Genomic DNA, 19,895 nt, shown 5'->3' with positions numbered 1-19,895 from the left:
CCACCAAGAGCAATGTGTCTTCATCACTAGTGGGAACTCTGAATGCCTTGTAGCTCCTATGGTTCATTGTGAAGATGATCCTCTGCCTCTCATACTACATTCACAGAACGACATGTACCATATGTGGCAGATGTCAAGTAGAATGCTCATGTGACTCCAAGCACAACAAATTCAAATCTTATATTGAGGATAATTGTATGAGATGGTTGCTTGCTGAACTCGAAAAACTTCTGTGAGAAGCTGATGTGATCTATTACAACATGTCTTCATGACTGACTTGAAGGAGAATGATGCGTTGTATGAGTAGGCATTTGAGTGTTACATTTGTGAGCTTCCGTTACGTAGAGAAGCATTAACTCTATATCGAGATCGTTGTCATCTAATGGGAAAGTTATGTAGTGCAGCTCACAATGCACACAACTTGAAGTACCAACTGGCACAGCACATACTCATATTTTTCCACAGTTTGAGCAAGCATGATGCCCATTTTCTCGTTCAATACTTGGGTAATTTTGATTGAAGGGTGATAAGGTCAGTGTCATCCCTTACATCACTGAGAAGTACATTACATTCTACAAGAGAATCACACCAAGACTAAATCTCTGATTCTTAGATTCAGTTCAATTCATACAGACGTCCCTTCAGAAACGTGCTGAGAGATGCATCATGAGGATATGTATATCACCAGAGCATATACCGATGATGTATAGTTTCTACTTGTGACAAAGAAAGGGTCTTTCGATACAAATACCTGGATTCTATTGAGAGACTCTATGAAAGCAAATTGCCCGACATAGCCCTGTTCTTCAGTAAACCAACAGGCACTGCCACAGCAGATGCAGCATATGAGCACACCGTGAACGTTTGGAAGGAGTTTGGCATCCCTGATTTAGGAGAATATGCTAGATTATATATGTATACAGATGCATACGTCTCTTCGACATCTTCAAGAGTTAGAGAGACAGTGCCTGCACATATACATCTGGATCATACCTTCTGTTTCACCGTACCTGAGCTATAGGTGGTAGAAAACATTTACAGAAGATGCACATCAGCTTAGAACTGTTAACCAATGTTGATATGCTGCTCTTCTTTGAACATGGGATTTTCAGGGAACATTGGTAGTGTGTTCACAGGTCCATGAGGGTGAATAACACACAAATGAGTGAGGAGGCATACAGGCTATCTGACGATTTAAGTTACATCCTTTAATGGATGTAAACAACCTCTACTGGAACACGTTCCAACAAACACTACCGTTTGGAGGGTTCTGATGGTTGCCTGCAGATGTCATCACTCTGAAGGAAAGAGTCCATGATAAGGCAGAGGATGCTGAAGAGGGGTATGTCCTGGAGGCAGAACTGGAATATCCCATCCATTTACATGACGAGTACAGCGACTTGCCCCTGTGTCCTAAGCACCTAGTTTCGTAAAATGGTTCTATCCCGAAGCTGTTGACAGTGCTGAGGAACAAACAACGCTATATTATGCAGCACAGAACTCTCCAGCTATGTCTCAGGTTGAGGATAAAAACTTGTTAGTATCACCTACTGAATTTCCACAACCAGAATTTCTGGTTGTTGGAGTATACTGACGTTAACATCGAATAGAGGGTTCTTGTGATGTGTGATTTTTAACAAGAATTTTACAAGTCAGTGACCAATTCAGTTTCAGTAAATTGTATTGAAAATGTTATAGAATAGTGCAAAAGACATTAAGTTTACTGGTGGGATGGGGGAGGGGTAATTATCGAGGAAGAGATTACGTCGCCAGACCAAAATTCAAGCAGGTCGCCATATTCAATGTTGGGTTAGTCACTGCAGAGATGGCCAAGGTTCCATTGCAGTTCATGAGTCCTGCCTACATTGGTTGAGTGTTCTGGACCTCTCCAAACACCACATGTATGGATTGTACTAGTAGTTTGAATGGAGAACTTTGCTAATCCCGAGTTACTTTATATGGATAAAGGCAGTTTCCTCTACTGGGTGAAAAGCTGTGATCTGTATGAAGTAATTAGTTACGATCCCCAAACATTCGACATCTGGGTATGTGGCCGATAATCCTTTTGGAATTACAACTCAAACAAGGTTATGAGCCTGATGAAAGACGAGGCGAATGGATCTCAGACTGTGAGTTTGTGGGACACAGATCTAAGATATGTGCATACCATACAGATGCAGGTGCCACCCAGAGAAGTTTAAGGGTGTGCACTGTAGGGTCACAAAAGGCCTTCACAACTGAAGATTGCAGTAGATGTCTCCTTGAGTGCATTGGCACAGCTCCACATTTGTTGTACCAGGTAATATTTCTTTTGAGACGCTGTGAGATATGTACTGCACTGCAAGTGCAAGTAGGGCTGTCCCATCATGGCGACAATTGGTTTATATATGGGGATGGGATCAACGTCTTACCATTCTCACACTATTCAATGGAGTGACTGAGTGTGTAACTGTGTATTTATTTGCAAACAGTTGATGTGTATGTGTGATAGTGTGCAGAACAGTTTGATGAACTGCTTTCATAGTTTTGTGTGTGTGTGTGTGTGTGTGTGTGTGTGTGTGTGTGTGTGCGTGTGTGTGTGAGAGAGAGAGAGAGAGAGAGAGAGAGAGAGAGAGAGAGAGAGAGAGAGTGAATGTGAATGGTTCTTTCTTCACCTGACTCTGGTAGTCCCTGTTTCTCATGTATGTGTATAGAAAAGAACTGATTGAAATAGAAATAGAAAGAAATGATCGTAAATGTGAATACTGTATATACTGAAAGATAAATGTATGCTGTATATATATTAAATGTTGATGTAACCAGTCAGAAGAAACATGTAAATAGACAAATGATGGGAAATGTAGTATTTAATTCTTCTTCTTTTTGTCCCTATAGTCATAGGTCAGAAAAAAATTAAAATTACTTTTAAATAAACCTAATGTTTATATATATATATGTATAAACTGAAAATTATTGTATATAAAAATACTGTATGAATAACAGATGATTGTAAATAAAAAACTGTGTAACACTCAGATTTCTAAAAAGAAAAAATATATGTAAATAATAAAATTATAAGTATTTAAAAACGAACTTGTTTATAAGAAATTATTAGTTAATTTCTTACATCACTGATATTATCTGTAAACTCTGTCACTATAGAATTATTGCTAATTTGTTTATAACAAGCCTGAACCTCTCTCCCACAATGCTCAGACATCGAATTAAGAGGCCCGCATCGTTGAGCTACTTATAAAAGGTGATAAGGGGGAGGAGAGGTAGTTCAAATCTTGTTTTTCCAGGGGTTTCCCACTATTTTTAATGTGCTCCCATTGGTTCAGGGGCTTCCTGCCAATTTTATATCATGTGACCAGTACTGAGTTATGACATAACCTCGAATTAGGTTGCACAGCTGCCTAAGGTGTGTGGGAGCTTTCCTGTGTGACCTTGATGAATTCCTAGGGGTGAGGGGGGTGGATGAGGGTGTCCTTGAATACAAGTTTCCCAAATGTGTAACCTGACACTGGAAGTCCTTATCAGTGACCCTGAAATAAATGAGTTATTTTGTGATACTCTCGCTAATAACCTACTGGTATGTAGTATGCACTTTCAACAGAGTCACTGGTTTTGGAATTGTCATTAGAGGTATAACTGCCACCAGACTGTGTCTGAAAAACTGTTGTAGACACTAAACAGGAAACATGAGAAACGGATTGTTGCAGCAACCCCATATTCGTGGCTCTTACACCTACTATATGTCCAAGTAGCAACCGATCAGAGAGAAACGATGACAGATATGTGGGATGGTGCGCTACATGGATCCAGATAAAGAGCTAAAATATAGGCGTTTGTGCTGAAAAAGAGCTGTATATCACTGAACAAAATCATAAGAATATCTTCAGTACCTTCCCCTTTACGGAAACCCGCCTTATGGCTTCACTCTTGGTATTTTTATTCAAGACATCATGATAACCAGAATTTTTGCATTCTTTCCAACTCCTTGTAAAGGCATTGTAACAATGTTGCACGTGGTTGTGATGCCATCACATCAGGAGTTTTCTCTGGTTTGGCTGCAGGTGTTATCCTGCCTTTCTTCAGAAAGTTAATATTGTAATGTTCAGTCCATATTTTATTTTTAAATTCGGAGTAGGCATTATTGTCCTTCATATTGCAGGAATGGAGAAGAAGCTTTAAACACCTCCTATTACCTAATAATGCAGTCCGTACAGAGATCTAAGCATCCTACAGAGATCTAAGCATCCTTCCACATGTAAACCTCTTTTCCCTCTCTACATCGAGGTTGCGCTCCTACACGTTCCTCGTGATGACTGGGTGTTGTGTGATGTCCCTAGGTTAGTTAGTTTTCCTTTTCCAAACACTTCGTTAAATGAAATAATCTAAAAATTCATTTTCAGAATCAATAAAATCCCACTCCTCAACCATCTCTATTCGCTGGTAGCCCCAAAAATCTCCTACCGTTATCATTAGAAGCTAATTGAAAAGCAATGGAAAATTTGTGTTTATAGTTTAATTATAAACAACCTGGCTTTATATCTTTTAAAAAACCTAAAGCGAATCATCCCTATTTTTACTTAAAAAGTGCATGAATTTTAATACTTTAATTACTTACAACATCTGTACACTTTCTGATACACTGCCGTTAAAGAACAGATGTTGGTGTTGTCACTGACCGTACGCCCATGTGATCAGAGGGCTGCAGAACAACGACTAATAAACACATCTGTATCAGAATGTCCCTGGGATCTTAAGTGTGATCACGGACAGAGATCGACGGACAGCTTAACTCCAAAAGCAGCATCAACCGCTAAAGCACTCTAAGCCAGAAGGTAGATTCTTATGACGTCTCCAGTGGAGCCACTAGGACCACTGGTTAGCAATCTGGAAGCACTCCGTCTAACATTATGCCTTATTGAGGTCTGTTCATGAGTACCCCTCGAATTTCAAAAGACGAATGTACAAGCGTACGAGACGAACAGGAAAATGACACATGTCAGTGGACTGAGCATCTCTCGAAATTTCGGTTCGTTTTTGGCGTAATAACATTAGGGGGCAGCCAAGTCAGAACATGTTGCCAAGTCACCCGCCCCGTATTGCCACATCGAATTAGATCGGACCTGCAGGTCGGCAATCCAATGAACAGGTTTCGAAAGCAGGCTGCTGTTGTGCCTTCCTGAAAAATTCTTGTCAACGACTTCAATGAAATGTATGTAAATAGTGACATTTGGCGCGTCGAACGGTGTCTGTATTGAGCATGTGCAATGCAAGTAATAATCTTGGAAGGATTTTCTATCCACTGATAGAGTCCGTTAAGTATAATCGTGGTCCTGTTACTAAGCAGATAAATGCATCTGACAAGAATCTAAAACATGTACATACATAACATATAAACAACAGAGAGATGCAGTTACAACTAATAATACGTCCAGTCACCCGATAACTGGTTGACATCTCCAAGGCATTCTTGGAACAAAGTTTTCCAAGTATTCACGTGGAAGAAACCTCCAAATGCGTCGAATAAGCGTTGGCAGCGGTTTGAAAGTGAATTTTGTTTACACTTGACGCAATGTTAAGAATGTGTTTCCCGAACAAAGATCAATAATAATTTTTTCCACTTTTGGAAAGTGACTGAGCCACGTTCTTCAAAATCATCCAAGTTTCAACCAATTTACAGCGTGTTATCAACTTTTGAATAAAATACTTGATTTCCTCATATATTTAGACGCCGCAGAATGACTCATTTTCGGGCCTTTGCGGTGGCAGCAGAGAAACACAGCGTCAGAACGCGACGTCGAGCGGCACTAACGTCTCTTCTTGTGTCGCTCGGTCGAGAATTCAAAGTAAATTAATGCTTTGCGGACATTCACGAAGAACAAAGGTTCCTTCTATTGGGCTGTGAAAGAAGTAAGGCGGTATCTTTTACCATCTATGTACAGTGCCAATCACGGTCTTATTTAAGACTGTATGTGTCTCATTTCTGCATGACACAGTTTTCTCACAGCCGTCTTTTGAAACACTGGAGGTGCTTACGAATAACACTGTACTTCCTCTCTTAAAATCTGTATGCCCATGAAGGAATAACGAAACAATCAGACATAGAAGCTGTCGACGTAGATGCTCCATCCCCTCTCTAAGCCCTCCGACAAATGTGGCAGTGGGAAGTGTTAAGTGACTCCGGGAGCGTAGTACATTACTTCTAGTAGTACGAGACAGAAGCACTTTTAGCCCGTTTAACGTAATCAGGATAGCCTATGATTTGGTGTCCTGTTTCAAGCTTAATCGCTGCGTGACTTCGTAGATGGAATATCAGACGAGTCTGATTCCTATGATGACCTGGATCAAATCCGCCGTAACATTCCTAGCATGATTGATGAACGACGTGGAGCAAAATCTAATCACAGGAATGACAGAAATAAAACTACCCTTGTTTGTAGAGATGAAGTAAAAACCATGTGGAGAATACTGAAAGAAAGGAAACAATTAGCTGCCAATGAAGAAATAAAAGAAAATGCAGGAGCAAATTTTCTGATAATCAGGGCGAAGAGGCAATACAAGGCAGTTCACAGAAGGCGTGGTGATACGAACAAACTACTCTGTTCCAACCGTATTGCATACTTATGTTTCATCAGTCTACAGTTGTAAATAAATGTATATGGAAGTTACAGATCGGTTATCCGACCAACAATCGTGTCGCAGGTTGCGGATGCCATTACGTGCCAGGATGGTCGTCCCAGGACGACGTGCGCTGGACTTGGGATGCGTATTACCAGTTCCTCGGCAGTCGTGGAATCAGAAATGCTCCATTAGCAACATCATCCTACATTCAGTGAGACTCCCATACAGAGTCTGATGGCAGCAAATCGACAGCTTGCGTTGACCCCCTCTCCCCAGGCAGCAGCAGCAGTGCTGGCAGTGTTGTCAAAACACACGACGGCGTGCTCTGCTCGTGGCAGGGTGAGGATGCAAGGGCGGCTGAGAGCTGCCTGAGCGGAGTAGCAGTCGCTGGTGGCCTTCGTGATGCAAGACTGACGTCAGATGCCTGGCAGACTGCAGGCGCTAATGTAGAACACCCGGCCATGGCAGCGGGCGATCGCTCAGGCGTGAGACACGCTGACGTGCACGTACAGAACCCAGGACCTCTTGGTGGCGCCCCGTGACCGTATGATGTGGTAAGGGTGGTCCCCTCTTTACGGCATCGGATCGAGAGTCAGTGAGGTCTGGCAGCGGCTCGTAGACCAGTGGCTAGTAGATGATGCGGCTAGATGTAGTCAAAGCTGATTGGCCCACATGGGGCCGACGGCTGGTGTGGAGTATGTCACGGCATCGAGCGCAGTAGCAGAAAAGATGCTGTTATGGCTCAACGGACCTTACACGACTGAGTCAGCACGCCCCTAAATATCGGGAAGACCGGCGAAAATTGAGACATCTAATAACACTGTTGTAGAGCCATTGGCCTCGATTGTTTATGTGCGATGTAAGAGATGGAACTGTGGCTGAAAAAGATATGGTTGGCGCAGTAACTGACAGTGGAAACATAAGGGGGAGGACAGCTTTGAGACACTCTATGGATAGAGTAGTGAGAAAGGTGGTAACAACCAATGAGGTTAGGTGTAGGGAGCTGAAAAATTCTTTGCTACACTAGGTGGCCGGAAAATAGGAGAGACAACAAATGTAAAGAGATACAAGGCCATGTTGGCGACGAAATACTTCGAGTTTCATAACTGCCTCACTGAAGATGATAGGCGGTGAGGGGCAGCGTCACGAATGTCGACAGACGATGGCGGCACAAAGACTAACGAGATGATGACGGTGACATGAAAACTGCGAAAATGGTCGGCAATGACGGTGATTACATGCGATGACGGCGACTGCACAAAGACACTGACCCCGACAGTCGAGGAACACGAAATTTCGGCAACGGTAGCAACATCAGGCGATGAAGAGAGAGACGACCCGGAGCATGCCGATAAGGACTCTATCGCTGAAGGAGCTTATTCCGAGTAGTGAATGCAAATTGTATAGTAGCCAAGACGTTTTCTTTCCCAATAAGAGAATTTCCAACCCTCAGATGGTGAAAATAAAGAATCCAAGGTCATGATTACCTGGGTGTTAACAGCTACGTTTGATCAGTCATGAATCTTTATTTAAATAGTTTATCGGTATGCCTTACATTGTATTCATGTTTGTATGTACACAGTACACCAGTACTAATTAGTGACGCAAAAAATTACAACTTCTTCCTCATTTGCAGGTTTACGAGTCTATGACGCTTGTAGTTCAGAGCTCAGCTCCCAGATGGCATTCATGGCTGCAGCAGTGGACGCCGACTGTAAGGAGACATACTCTTTGGGTAAGGTCTTTGCTCAATCCATGAAATTCTGAACACCATGCGCGTACTGCACCCAAGAATTTCCTGCTCAGTTAAAAGGTCCAACTTGACTTTTTTAATTAGTGAAAATGTGTTTGCGATGTGGGTGTCACACAGTTATTGGCAAAGATATCGTTCGAGGTTGTGAAGTCGCACCAGTATTTATTACTTTAGCATGGAGTACACCATAATCTTTAGTAGACATGTAATCAGTTTGTTTATTTATTGCTTTGGTTTTGAAGAGGATGTAATCAAAAATTTGCAGTGTGATGCGAACTGAATTAATATCATTTTTAAGGGTAAATTAGCCGCAGTCATTTCATTTCCCGAAGTTAACAATGGTAGTTATAACAGATGAACATCGTCTACAATTTAAGTATACATATCTTCTCGAAAACTGTGTTCTTACCAAAGTTTCCAAAAGTGAGTCAAAACTTTTCCTATTTACTGATGCAGAGGTTATCTGAGAGGTTAGTTTTCGTTGGTGCGGTAAACGTCTGATACCATCCGGACGCGAGTACACAAACACTGCATGCACATAGTACACCATTGAAACGTAGGTCACAACACTACGAAAAAGGAAGTGCAAACCTAAGTAGATTTTCGCTCATCTGCCAAAGTTAATATTTTGTTAGGTCCCCTGCACAATTTTTTCCAGTGCAGTAAGCCGAACATTCTCCAAGTGTGTTCGCATATTCACACATACCGTGAAAGAACATGCTTCATCAATGACTGCTTATAATGCCTTATAATACATAGCCCTACGCTCATTAACATTGTTTATTGAGTATGTGATCAGAATTTCAGCGTTCGTTAAGAAAATGTTATTTCGAATCTTCGAAACTGCTAGATATACCTTTCTGCAAAAATTGAAGTAAATTCAAAAAACACATATGAGGAACGAAGGTTCGATTAAACCGTATTTTCAAAGATGATAATTTACTTTCTTTATTTTATTATGCATTATGAAATGCTTAAGATCGGCCAGTAACATGTTTTAAAACATCCATTCTACCATGACTTAGAGGTGGCGAACACTCTACATTTTACAAAAAGGAAGGACGGGAGATAAGCGATTAATTTATCGTCGACACAAAGGAAATTGTAGAAGGGGCACTAACGGAACTTCACAAGGATAAAACTGGAAATAGATCGTGGGCTAGATGAATGTACTAGTATAGCATTCAAGAAGAATGAATTAAAGAAATCATGAGACAGCTAAATTAGGAGCTACAGGCAGTTATACGAAACACACTCTCCCCGGTAGCATCTGAACCATTGTCTCATTGTCCTAAGCCTGCACTGCACTACTGAACATCTATGACTGTACATTTACAAAAGTTACGACCATGCTCCAACTTTCGTCAAGTGCCCCATCACAGTGTCAAACATATTATGAACTGTCTTTTACAGAAGTTTATCAACAAAGTTTATAGTGAGATGTGGCCATTAGTCTATTTATGGAATTACTGCATATTATATGATCTGTAGCAGCATTGCTTCAGAGGATGGCAAGTAACGAAATCAATATATATATATATATATATATATATATATATATATATATATATATATATATATATATATATATACGGATGTACAAAGTAGGACAAATACATGGAGACACAGCGAGAAATCCGTATTTGGACATAAATGCAGATGTTACTCAAGTCTGCAGGTTGCGCTGTTATAGGTGTCCACGAACAGCACCTGTGCAATGCGCTCGATACGTTGCAAGTGTCAGTCGTGAGAAGAGTGTTCTCTGTACTTTCAGGGCGACAGTTAATGAACTATTTGAAATAAAATCGTCACAACTTCTCAACGGTTTGCGCTAGGACGTTCAAACTGTACGGTTGGCCGCGGGACATGATGAGAATAAGTATGAGAATGCGCACGCGCCTTATTTTTGTTGCCCATTTGCACGTGAAAACGCCTCGGTACAGCTTGCCTGAGCGTATAGCGCTTGTGAAGGCCTATTATGCGAGCAATATTAGCCCAACTGCGACTCAAAGGAAGTTTGCGACCGAGTTCAAGCTGAAGACAACCTGTCCAAGTGTGCTAACGATCAAGAATTTGATTCGCAATTTCGAGAGAACGGGTAGCGTTCGTGATGACAATGTTGGCCATGTCGGTCATTCAAAAATGGTGAAAACGCCTAAAAACATTGAGAAGGCACGTGCTGCGTTTCAAACGAACCCCGGGAAATCAGATGAGCTGTACAACATGTAAGAATCAACCGGGAGACACTACGACGGATTGTTGTTGAAGACCTGCATTTCTTCCCATACAAAATTCAAATAAAAAAAATGGTTCAAATGGCTCTAAGCACTATGGGACTTAACATCTGAGGTCATCAGTCCTCTTGACTTAGAACTACTTAAACCTAACTAACCTAAGATCACCACACACATCCATGCCCGAGGCAGGATTCGAACCTGCGACCGTAGCAGCAGCGCATTTCCGGACTGAAGCGCCTAGAACCGCTCGGACACAGCAGCCAGCAAAATTCAAACCCAACAGTCATTAAGCCCCAGGGCCATGGAACAGCGGTTGCTTTTCACCAACAACTATTGTCCAAAGAACTGACGAACAGGACTTTGATGTGAGTATGGTATGGTTTAGCGACGAAGCCCACTTTCATTTGGATGGGTTCGTCAATAAGCAAAACTGGCGCATTTGCGGGACTGAGAATCCGCATTTGGCAATCGACAAGTCTCTTCACCCTGAACGGGTAACGGTGCGGAAGTGCAATGTCCAGTCTTTGAATAATCGGTGTGATATTCCTTGATGGTATGGTGATCATCGAACGGTTCGTGAAGGTTTTGGAAGATGATTTCATCCCCATTATCCAAAGTGACCCTGCTTTTAACAAGATGTAGTTCCTGCGAGACGGAGCTCGACTCCATCGAAGGAGGGCAGTGTCTAATGTCCTGGAGGAGAACTTTGGAGACGACATTCTGACTCTGGGGTACCTGTAGACCACTGGCATGGGCCTCGATTGGCCGCCATATTCTCCGGATCTGAACACACATACGACTTCTTTTTGTGTGGTTATTTTAAAGACAAGGCGTACAGCAATAACTCCAAAACTATTGCTGAGCTGGAAACAGCCATTCAGGAGGTCATCGACAGCATCGATATTTCGATTCTTCAGCGGACCTTGCAGAATTTCGCTATTCGTCTGCGCCACATCATCGCCAGTGACGGCAGACATATCGAACATGTTAGAACCTAAAACCGAATATTGTAGTGACTCTTACACGTTTAATAAAGTGTGTGCATGCCGTAGTTTATAAGGAATTTAAGTTTTTCTTTTCATATAGTTCGGTACTTGTCACTCTGTATTAATGCATCGTGTCGGAGCTAAGTGAGTTCGAATGTGGGCAGAACGTTGGTTCCCGTATGGTGACGCTTGCGTGACCATGGTAACAGAGGTGTTTTGGTGTTTCAAGAGGCATCGAATATTTACACACTGAACATTTACACTGCATGCAGGGAAAGTGGGGAAACGGTATCCGCTAAGTAACAACGCAACTAATGTGTTATGGTGCCAAACGATCATCGAATACGATTGTGACGAAATTTAAGAGGATAAATTTACAAAAGTGACTGCAGTACTGAATATCGCACTAGCGAGACCTAACAGCACCAAAACAGTACGAATGAAGCTCCATAAGCAGGACTAGCAGGGCGAGATGGAATTCGAAAATGGTTCAAATGGCTCTGAGCACTATGGGACTTAACATCTAAGGTCATCAGTCCCCTAGAACTTAGAACTACTTAAACCTAACTAACCTAAGGACATCACACAACACCCAGCCATCACGAGGCAGAGAAAATCCCTGACCCCGCCGGGAATCGAACCCGGGAACCCGGGCGTGGGAAGCGAGAACGCTACCGCACGACCACGAGATGCGGGCTGATGGAATTCGAAAACCACTCATCAGTGACGCACTTGCCTGTAAAATGAAAACTTGATGCCGAAGCCACAATACCTGGAGCAGTGGAAGAAACTCATTCCGTCGGGTGAGTGCTGTTTCACACTGTTTCCAACTTCTGGTCGAATTTACGTCCCAAGAATGAAACATGGTGGGGATTCGGTGATGATTTGGACAGTCATACAGTATAATATTTGGTCCCCATGGGTACTCCTCAAGGTCGCATTACTACGAAGGATATGTGACCATTTTGGTTTAACAGGTCCATCCCATGACACAGTGTTGTCCCCCAAGGACGGTACTAAGTTCCAAGACGACAGGGCTACTGTCCACACGCTTCGCACCATCCAGGACTGGCTTTGTGAGCACGACGATAAACTGTTGCATCTCCCCTGGCCGCACCTTTCAAACAACACCCAGAGTTTTATGCCCTCATCCAACGAGAGGCTCACTATCAACAGAATTCACTGTTCCACAAGACAGTGGTGAGCAATTTCGAATTTAATCGAGAGGATCGAAGTACAGTTCGGTGCTCAGAAAGTTTATGTTAGCACATTTCTTCCCTTTTCCGTCCAGATACTGGAAGCGAAAGTTTATAAGCCACGTGGATACAACCGGTAACTTCTGGGTCGAGCGCCATTGTACCGTCGTGCGTTAGTTACTTTTACTAATTGATGAAGTGGTTGTAGTTTTGTATCGTAACACTTCTCGGCAGATAATATGCGTAAACGATTACCTAAAAAAATATCGATTGGTGTCGAGCGAACATGGCGTACATGCCCTTCTGCGTTAATTCCACCGCTGCCTGTGAGCAGGAAGACAGCATGATAAAACGAGCAAACTTCATTTTTTCATAAAAGTCACTTTGTATTCTTAATGACGACCTTCGGAACGTCACAACTCCCATACGGTCTAGGAGAGATCAAAGTTGAAGCCTCGTGTCACCTGACCGGAGACAAATGCCTACATAGGAATATTCAAAATGCCACGATATTTTATGGCCTGTACAGGCTTTTGAGAAAGATAATCTTTTTCATCAAAGGACAATCCTTTGTAAGAAAGAAGCCCGAAAATCAGTTAATGTGTGAAATGTTGAGGGACTGACACAAGTGGCAAAGGAAGATCTGCGACAGGCATTTGAAACAGTTGTTGATTTGGTTATTTTAGTTACGTAACTGTAAATAATGTTCAGTGACACATGGTGTCAGTTTCAGTATTCCATTGTTATTATACGTTTGTTATCGCTTTAGCAAAGTGTAGCATTCGAGCGTGAGGTGTTTATAATAAAGACAGGCTTTTTGAGAAATTTATTTCCAAAACAGGGACTTGGGAAAAACTCTACACCTTGGGATAAACAAAAATAACGAAAAAGGTGCCGGTTGAAAACTACACATTTCATTGACGAAGTTTCTGTTGTAATTTCAGGATGTGTAGTATCTGTGGAATCAGTACTGATTCGCTTTCCTCATGGACGCACGAAGTTGCATGGGTGTCTCTCTATAGTTCTCTCGCCAAAGTATCGTGCGTGATTGTATTTGTCAAGAAATCCTCAGCACGGTCATAAAAGCGGTTAGGTATCCAGTGTAGGTCGCATTTCGTCAGGAGCCATTATTGCGGTGGTACAAACAGTCTGAGTGCTTTCCTCTAGCCTGAACGCACACTATAGTAAGCACAGCAGACAAAAAGTTAGCCGACCTCAGGAGATGTCAGGCTAAAACAGTGTAACACCGCTTCACGGTCTTGATAATCCCCCAATTCGGCACGGAAGACACTCCACAAGTTTCTGTAGGTGGGTCACATCCACTTAAAGTCTCCAATTGCTGATTAGATCCGCTTATCTCCGATTGCTGATTAGATCCGCTTAGAGCTTTCCTAATTCGGGGTTGTTGGTCTAGCACTCGGGCACTGAAAGTGTTGAAACAGACATTATAGATCATGTTGTTGGTAATTTGAATGAGTGGGCCAAATTCATGGTACGGAAAACACCCCTAAAACAGCCCAGAACCGCCTCCAGCCTGAACTAAGCACTCCACACACTGCGCGTTGATCATCTCATTCGGCCGTTTTCGCACTGGACGCCTTACATCATTTGTAAAGGAACGAGATTGCGACTCACCGGCAAGAGTTCGACAGTGTGTCCCACAGCCAACTGTGTGTGAAGACCCGCGCACACAGAATTTATGTGAGTGGCACGAAGACTTTTTCAGGTACCATACTTCACGGACTGTAAGACGCTACGGACTATAAGGCGCACTTAGTTTTTAAGCAGTTTTTTTAATAACATTTTTGCCATTTTTATAATTAGATTGCTAAGCCAAACTGAAAAAAGTTCTTAGTTTATAAAACCAAAATGACCTTTAAAACCCCTGAAAATCATCCTCTGAACTTTTTTCTTCTTCTTCTTCTTCTTCTTCGTCTTCGTCGTCATCGTTGTCCTCTTCAAATATAAAATGGTCTTCACTGCCATCGAGAGCGTTACTTATACTACACTTCTCGAAAGATTTAACAATAATGTCTTCTGTTACACTAGTCCAAGACAGTGTTATTCACTGACACACTTGTTTGATTGTAGGTCGTTTTAGAACTCCCTTCGGCGTGAATTCATGTTAGATTTCATCCATCATCCGTTTGTTCCATTCCTTTCTCAAATAAACCATAAATGGTTATTTATCGAGACATCAAGAGTTTGCAGTTGTGAAGTAAATCCTCCCAAAGTAACAGCAATCTCCGTTGTTTACCTGCCTCAATTTCTCTTTCAAGGAATTTTTCAAATGACTACTAAACTGATATAGCACTAGAAGAGAATTCTTCTTCAGTAAAGCACCTTTCCTTTTCTCCCACACACTATTAATCCATAATTTCATACCAGCCTTGTCCACCCAACCCTTGTCCTGTACGTGAACAACAACGCTTGTCGTTATTTCAGAAGATTTTTGGCATTGTTTTGTGCTTGAAAATAATCATTGGATTAAGTTTAGTGACTTTTCTGAAATATTTTGGTTTTGGTTCGCATGCTAAGTCTATGACGCTTCATAAATCTGTAGCACCAACCAACTCTACCCTTAAAATGTGTCAGGTCCCACTATAGCGCTAGCTTACGAGCATGTATGTGAATCATTTTTGTATTAATTCCAATGCCATTTTGCAGGTCTCCTTGAATCCATTTCAATATGTCAGCTTCTAGTTTTGGTCCTTTTGCATTCAGTGCTCTATTTGCGCATTTAGTCTTCCTGATTTTTTTTTCAGTTCTTCTGTACAACCCCGCCAAACGCTTTTTTTTGTTTTTTTGTTTTTTTTTTTTTTTTGTGGAGAGCCGAAGTATAGCGCAACTGTTCTGTTTCCATGTTTTTCTGCATATGCTGTTACTTTCGATTTATAGTCCGCATCATATATATACCTTTTTTCCATTACGAAACTAGCTACTTTCGGAAGTATTGTACTGTTACAGACAACACGAATCACTTTCAATTCAAGTTCACTGGCACCGTAGACTGCAATGACACATCATAGGCTAGATAGTGTTCTGGGTTTGTGATGGCGGGGTGGGAGGGAGACAGTACTAGCAAGATTGTGAATCCCGGAACTCATGATCGTTGATTGGTGCTCTGTTGCTGCCAGTTGAATTCAATGTTGCAGATAGAGATACTTTTCCAGCGGCCCCGAATATATGGCCATTTTTAAGACTGGCGGGAATTTTAAATCAAACACTTGCCATTTGTACATTAATTTCGAGCATAATACGCATCTGAATTTTGGAGGTAATTTTTCGAAGAAAAAAGTGCGATTTGCAGTCCTTAAATTACGGTAACAACAACCAGTGCATTGTCGTCGACCGTTCGTCAGAAACAAGGTGGTAGCGTCAGGAGTTCCCAGGGAAGTGTGATAGGGGCGCTCTCGCCCTTTATACACCACACATAAACGATCTGACAGGGAGGAGGTAGCAGTCTGCGGCCCTTTGTTGATGACACTGCAGGGTACGCTAAAGTGACGTCATAGAGTGACTTGAGGAGGATACAGAATGATTGAGACAGAATTTCTATTTGCTGTGATGGATGGTAGCTTGCTCTAACAGCAAAAAACTGTAAGATAATGCAGATGAGGGGGGAAAACAATCCTTTAATGGTCGAGTGCCTTGTTAAGGTGTGCCGCTTGACAGAGTCATTTCGACGAAATATTTAGAGTACCGTTGCGAAGCGACATAAAATGGAAGGAGCGCATAAGAACTGTAGCAAGGAATGCGAATGGTCTAGTTCGGCTTTTTGAGAGAATACTAGGAAAGTATAGCTAATCTATAAAGGAGAGCGCACAAAGAGCATTTTTGCGACCATTCTTGAGCACTTCTCGATTGTTTTGGACGCCCATCAGATCAGATTAAAGGAAGACATCGAAGCAGCTCAGAGGCGTGCTACTAGATACCATAAACACGCGAGTATTACGGAAATACTTCATAAACTCTGATACGAATCCCTTGAGAGATGACGACGACATTTTCGCGAAACCAAGAAGACAAGAGGAGAGAAATTAGGGCTCATACAGAGTCATACACTGAAACATGGCAATGACCTGCTATCTCACTGACCACACTCATTTCCTACTGCTTAATTTGAGTAATGAAGTCATTACATTATACTAAGAAAGGATAGTGGAACATATGATTAGTGAACTGTATTTAATTTAATGTTGATTGCTACAAACAGTATGGTAATCCGACCTCTGGATCGGTAGATAGTTAAATGTTAATTGAGCGCCGGCATAAGAATTCGCTGGAGGTCACGACAGCCGCGTCCGCCCATCGTAGTTCGGAGGGCCGCTGTGGAGGCGGAGTCGGAGCGTTGATGCAAAGATACTATCGGGAAAAACTAAAAGTAAGACGCAGTGGCAGGGGCAGAAACCCCTAAGCAAAAATAGGCTGGATTCGTCCCAAGACCTGGCAGGTGGGAGAGAAAAACAAATAGTCCCATTCACAAAAACACGTTTTTAAGGAGTTATCATGACCACCAAATTCTCAAGCAGTGTTATGAGAGACTGTAAATATTAGGAAAATGGACCTCTGACGTCATAGTCCACAGGAATATTACAAAGACGGGTCGAGGACCTTTGTTCGAAGGAGAATGCGTCGATTGCTAAGGCCTGACCCGTATCTGATGGCAGCTCCACAGCAGCGTCACAGTAAGTTTTTTAATCATTTATAGTAAACTAAAAACTAAACTCCTCCAGAACAGGCCATGAAGGCCCAACGGTAACGACCGGCCGCCGTGTCGTCCTTAGCCCAGAGGCGTCACTGGATGCGGATATGGAGGGGCGTGTGGTCAGCACACCGCTCTCCCGGCCGTATGTCAGTTTCCGAGGCCAGAGCCGCTACTTCTCACTCAAGTAGCTCCTCAGTTTGACTCAAAAGGGCTGAGAGCACCAGTCTGGCCACCAGTGCTCGGCAGACTCTTCCGAGTGCTAGTCCAGCCCGACAGCGATTAACTTCGGTGATCTGACGGGAAGCGGTGTTACCACTGCGGCAGGGCCGTTGGCCCAATCATTTATAGTATATCGACAAAGTCAAACTATGAAGAGATGTGTAGGTAAAGATTTTTTTGTTGTTTTTAAGTACAACTTTGACTGTAACAATTTCTACAGACTTAAATGTTGCTAGCGTAACTTAACAAAGCCTCTGTGTCCTTTCTGATTGATAAGTAGGCCTATGCTTATTATCTAGTTGTGAACTTTTTCACTGCTATATGAAATCGTCGCTGATCATGTTCTGGTCGCGTCTGTTAGGTCATTTCGGGTATCGTCTTGGAGAATATCGTGCATCTCCTTGACAAGCAGATTCAGAATTACCCTGGCATTCTGTTTCTCTAATTCGTGTGAGGCAGAGCAGTATTATGGTGATATTAAATGGGATTCGTTAGTGAGTCAAATTTAAAAGTGGCTCTTGCCAATCAGAATCAGCAACTACTGTCTAAGCCCCTGCAATCTGGTGTGCGACGATAGTGTCTGTGCGTGTTTCTTGTAACTAATGTACACCAAACTAATTGGATGACAAATGGCCTCTGCAATATTGTGTGTTTCTATCATAGAGGCGTGTTATTTTTTCGTTGTGTACGAACCTGTCTAAGTTGTGTTGAGTTATTGCAGAGATTAATCAGGCCACACTAGGTAGAGCGCAGCGTAAGACGACTGCAGATCAGATAAGGTCAAAGAGGTTTAACATATCGATTAAGTGAGACTGGACTATGAGTACACAGAGCCAACAAGGTTGGTTACTCTCACAACTTGATCATGGACACCTGTTGTTGCTCCGCTTTCAATCACTATCAGATCGTTCTAAAATACCTTGCAGGTTTTCGTGCGTATCCCTTCTGTCCGTTTATAGTGATGTACTAAATATTATTAATGGTTATACAGCACTCCGTCTTCAGGCCACGAGTGGCCTACCGGGACCATACGACCGCCGTGTCATCCTCCGTGGAGGATGCGGATAGGAGGGGCGTGGGGTCAGCACCCCGCTCTCCCGGTCGTTAAGGGGAGTACGTATGGCGGAATTGGTCAAAAAGTGACATTTTCGGATTATTATCTCTTATTAATATTTGATCCCTCCTGAATAATTTGAAGCATTATTTGTCGAAAAATTCAAATTGGAAGTGTAGTTTTTATCATTTCAAAGTTAACAGTGCGTGTGTAAAATTATCCGGTCGTTCTGCACTGACTTGCCTAAGTATCTCTATCTCTTGAACTATTCAATCTAGAAGGCTGTGGTTTTCAGCTGTTTATTCCTTGAAATCATGTTAATGTTCGTGTTAAGAAGTTGGATGCACTGTGTAAACAGAAATGGCGGTATAGCACATGCATTTTGTTTGTTTACTTTGTGGTTGTCGTGTTTCATAAGTTTTGAACTGAAAACATAGTGGTTTTGTGTGTTATTACACGCTCTTATACCTCTTTTCAACATGACGAAAAGAAAGGGTTGTTTTAAAAAGCGACGTTTCCATTGAAATCAACATATCACAAAATCTGAATCCGGTGTTGATCCTGAAATAGATTTTTCACAGACCTGTGATAAGGACACGCCTACTAGTGCTTCGAAGAGGAACCTTGGAGACCATGAGGATTTATTTATTGGCAAAGATCAAAATAGTTTAGGTTATGTTTTTTTTTTAAATTTGAGTGTGTTAGGACAAGTTTTGAAAGATGCTGTGTCATGTGAGGTTTGTGGTGGGCAAATTAGCATCTCTGAGGACTCATCTGCAAGGACTGGACTGGCTAACAAATTTGATATTCAGTGCGACGTTTGCAGGCTCTCGACACCATTTTGGACTTCTGAAAAGTGCAAGAATGACTTGTTTAGAGCGATGTTAGAGTCCTCTATGGAAAGAGTTGCATTGGGAAAGAATTGACTGCAGCTGAAGTACTATGTGCAACGCTGAACTTGCCAAACCCACTAACCAGATGAAGTAAGTACACAGAAGTAATTGATGAATGTGTCAAATCTGTTGCCGTTGCTTCTATGAAAGCTGCTGCTAAAGAAGCAGTAGAATTAAATAACACAAAAGACTTACCTGTGGCAGTTGATGGCACATTGCAGAAGAGAGGTGACACAT

General features: G+C 42.2%; 1 protein-coding gene across 1 annotated transcript in view; it reads left to right on the top strand.

Annotated features, from left to right (window-relative positions):
- LOC126176263 (uncharacterized) overlaps nucleotides 1-19,895 on the top strand; it is a 204,797-nt gene that overhangs the window by 94,731 nt on the left and 90,171 nt on the right. Inside the window, exon 3 of the mRNA XM_049923410.1 lies at nucleotides 8,249-8,347. Within this exon, the coding sequence (XP_049779367.1) occupies nucleotides 8,249-8,347 (99 nt within the window). The remainder of the gene's footprint in view (nucleotides 1-8,248; nucleotides 8,348-19,895) is intronic.

Source organism: Schistocerca cancellata, chromosome 3 (assembly GCF_023864275.1).
Source record: "Schistocerca cancellata isolate TAMUIC-IGC-003103 chromosome 3, iqSchCanc2.1, whole genome shotgun sequence".
Lineage (NCBI taxonomy): Eukaryota > Metazoa > Arthropoda > Insecta > Orthoptera > Acrididae > Schistocerca > Schistocerca cancellata.
This window is presented reverse-complemented; position numbering and strand designations above follow the sequence as displayed.